Below are 1983 nucleotides of genomic sequence, written 5' to 3'. Positions count from 1 at the left end.
ACCTCTGCCCCCCCCAGCCGCGGGGGCTCGGAGCCTGGCAGCGTGCCTGCGGCAGTGACCCAGGGCCGGCAGGGAGCCCGGTGCGGCTCAGCCCACCCTGTCCCCAGCGGGACGCACGTGACCTTCAAGTTCCCAAGCGCGGAGGTTGAGGAGGAAGAAAAATACAAGGAGAACATCCCAGCACCTGATAACAGCCCCCATGGGGCCACCAGCACAGAATTTCTCCCCACACAAGCTCGGGGTGCCTCAGGTAGGTGCTAGAGTGCCTGCGGACCAGCAGGGCTGAGGATACTGGGGGGGGCGAGGGTCACGGTGGGAGCATCCTGTGCATGTGTCTGCCCTCAACCCGAATCCTCCTCCATCCATCTCTGGGCAGGGCCCAGCTGGGGTTGCCGGAAGCTCTCCTAGCAGCTTTTTTAGGTGGGGACCTTAACTGCTAAGCCTGTGCCCTGTGAGCAGCCAGCCCACCCCTCTGGTGATGGGGTGGGACGCGCTTTTCCTGAGAGCTCTCCTGCCTGCAGGTTCCCAGCCACAAGGGCTGGGACTGGATCCAAATCCTCCTGACACCAGAGAGGCAGCGGTGGAGACAGCGACGTGGACAGACCCTGCAGAGGTGGGCTTGGGGGTCTCCTGCATGCGGATGGTCCCCATCACCCCGTGTCAGCCCCCTAGGCCGGGGCAGTGATGGAGCCGGGGGGTTGCAGTGCTGTGCTGCTCTGCTTGCAGGTCCCCACAGCGCCGGGCGCTGCGGCAGCCCCGGTCCCCACCGCGGTGCTGAGGGCCCGGAGCGAGGCCGTGGTGTGCGGCATCTGCATGGACCGGGTGTACGAGAAGCCGCTGCCAGAGGAGCGGCTCTTTGGGATCCTCCCGAACTGCAGCCACGCGTACTGCGTGGGCTGCATCCGCAAGTGGCGCCGCAGCCGGGACTTCCAGAGCGTGGTCATCAAGTGAGTGGGGATGGGGACACGGCAGGCTGGTCACCGTCACCCCTTCTGCACCCCAAAATCCTTCCTTGGGTCTGGCGAGATGCAGCTTCGGGATTGGAGCGACTTGGGAGCTGTGATGGGGACGGGGGTTGCTGGTGGTGGGACCACTCGGCATGGGTGCTGAGCCCGTGCTTCCCTGCTCCCTTTTTTGGAGACCCACCTGCACCCATTACCTTCACCCAGGGCCTGCCCAGAGTGCCGGGTCACCTCCAGTTACTACATCCCCCACAAATACTGGGTCTCGGACGTGGGCGAGAAGGAGAAGCTCATCGAAACCTTCAAGGCGCGGACGGGGTGAGTGCGTGGCGCCGTGGGCTCTGTGCTGCTCCGGGAGCTGCGCTCACTGCTGTGCTTTGAATCCCACAGGAAAATCAGGTGCAAGTTCTTTGTCCGGAACCGTGGCCGCTGCCCGTTCAAGTCAGACTGCATCTACCGGCACGAGCTGCCCGCCAGCTGGCAGCCGCGGCGCAGGCGGCAGCGGTCGAGGATGCCGGTTGTAAGTGGGGGGGCAGCACAATCTGGGGGAGCACTGCGCGGCTCGAGGCCGGGGCTCATCCTCCCTCCTGTGCTGCAGGAGTTCAGCCCTTCTTCCTCGGAGAGCTCTGACGAGGAGGATGAGGAGCTCCGCATGCTGGAATGGGCTCTCACCCTGATGGAGACAGGCTTGCGGTACTCGAGTTATGGCCACGAGATGTTCTTCAGTGACTTCAGCGACTCCGACTAAGCCGTGGGGTGCCCCACTGGGCCTGGGTGCTGTTGGCGTCAAGGAAACATCTTCTGGGAGGGGGAAGCTGCTCCCAGCGGTGGTTTGGGGTGACTGTGGGCATGGAGGGTGTCGCAGGGGTGGGGTGGGACAGAGAAATGGGTGATGCTGATCAGTCACCCCCTTATCGGTGGCGGATCCCCAGAGGGTCCCACGTCCCTGGGAAGCCCTGGGGGGGTGGCAGAGCTGCAGGGGCCTCAGGGCAGTGGGGCACAGCCCCCCCCCCTTTCTCTT

The 1983-nt window shown here is 64.8% G+C and overlaps 1 protein-coding gene across 1 annotated transcript in view; it reads left to right on the top strand.

The window, feature by feature from the left end:
* LOC104125759 (probable E3 ubiquitin-protein ligase makorin-1) overlaps positions 1 to 1710 on the top strand; it is a gene marked incomplete at its 5' end in the record, with an annotated part of 2165 nt that extends 455 nt beyond the window's left edge. Inside the window, 5 exons of the mRNA XM_009638242.1 lie at positions 18 to 250; positions 522 to 613; positions 727 to 947; positions 1170 to 1280; positions 1353 to 1710. Of these exons, the coding sequence (XP_009636537.1) occupies positions 18 to 250; positions 522 to 613; positions 727 to 947; positions 1170 to 1280; positions 1353 to 1710 (1015 nt within the window). The remainder of the gene's footprint in view (positions 1 to 17; positions 251 to 521; positions 614 to 726; positions 948 to 1169; positions 1281 to 1352) is intronic.
* Between the last annotated feature and the right edge of the window lie 273 nt (positions 1711 to 1983).

The sequence above is a fragment of the Egretta garzetta genome, unplaced genomic scaffold, assembly GCF_000687185.1.
Source record: "Egretta garzetta isolate BGI_Z169 unplaced genomic scaffold, ASM68718v1 scaffold105, whole genome shotgun sequence".
Taxonomy (NCBI): domain Eukaryota; kingdom Metazoa; phylum Chordata; class Aves; order Pelecaniformes; family Ardeidae; genus Egretta; species Egretta garzetta.
The sequence above is the reverse complement of the archived record's forward strand: the minus strand, read 5'-3'. Positions and strand labels throughout refer to the sequence as shown.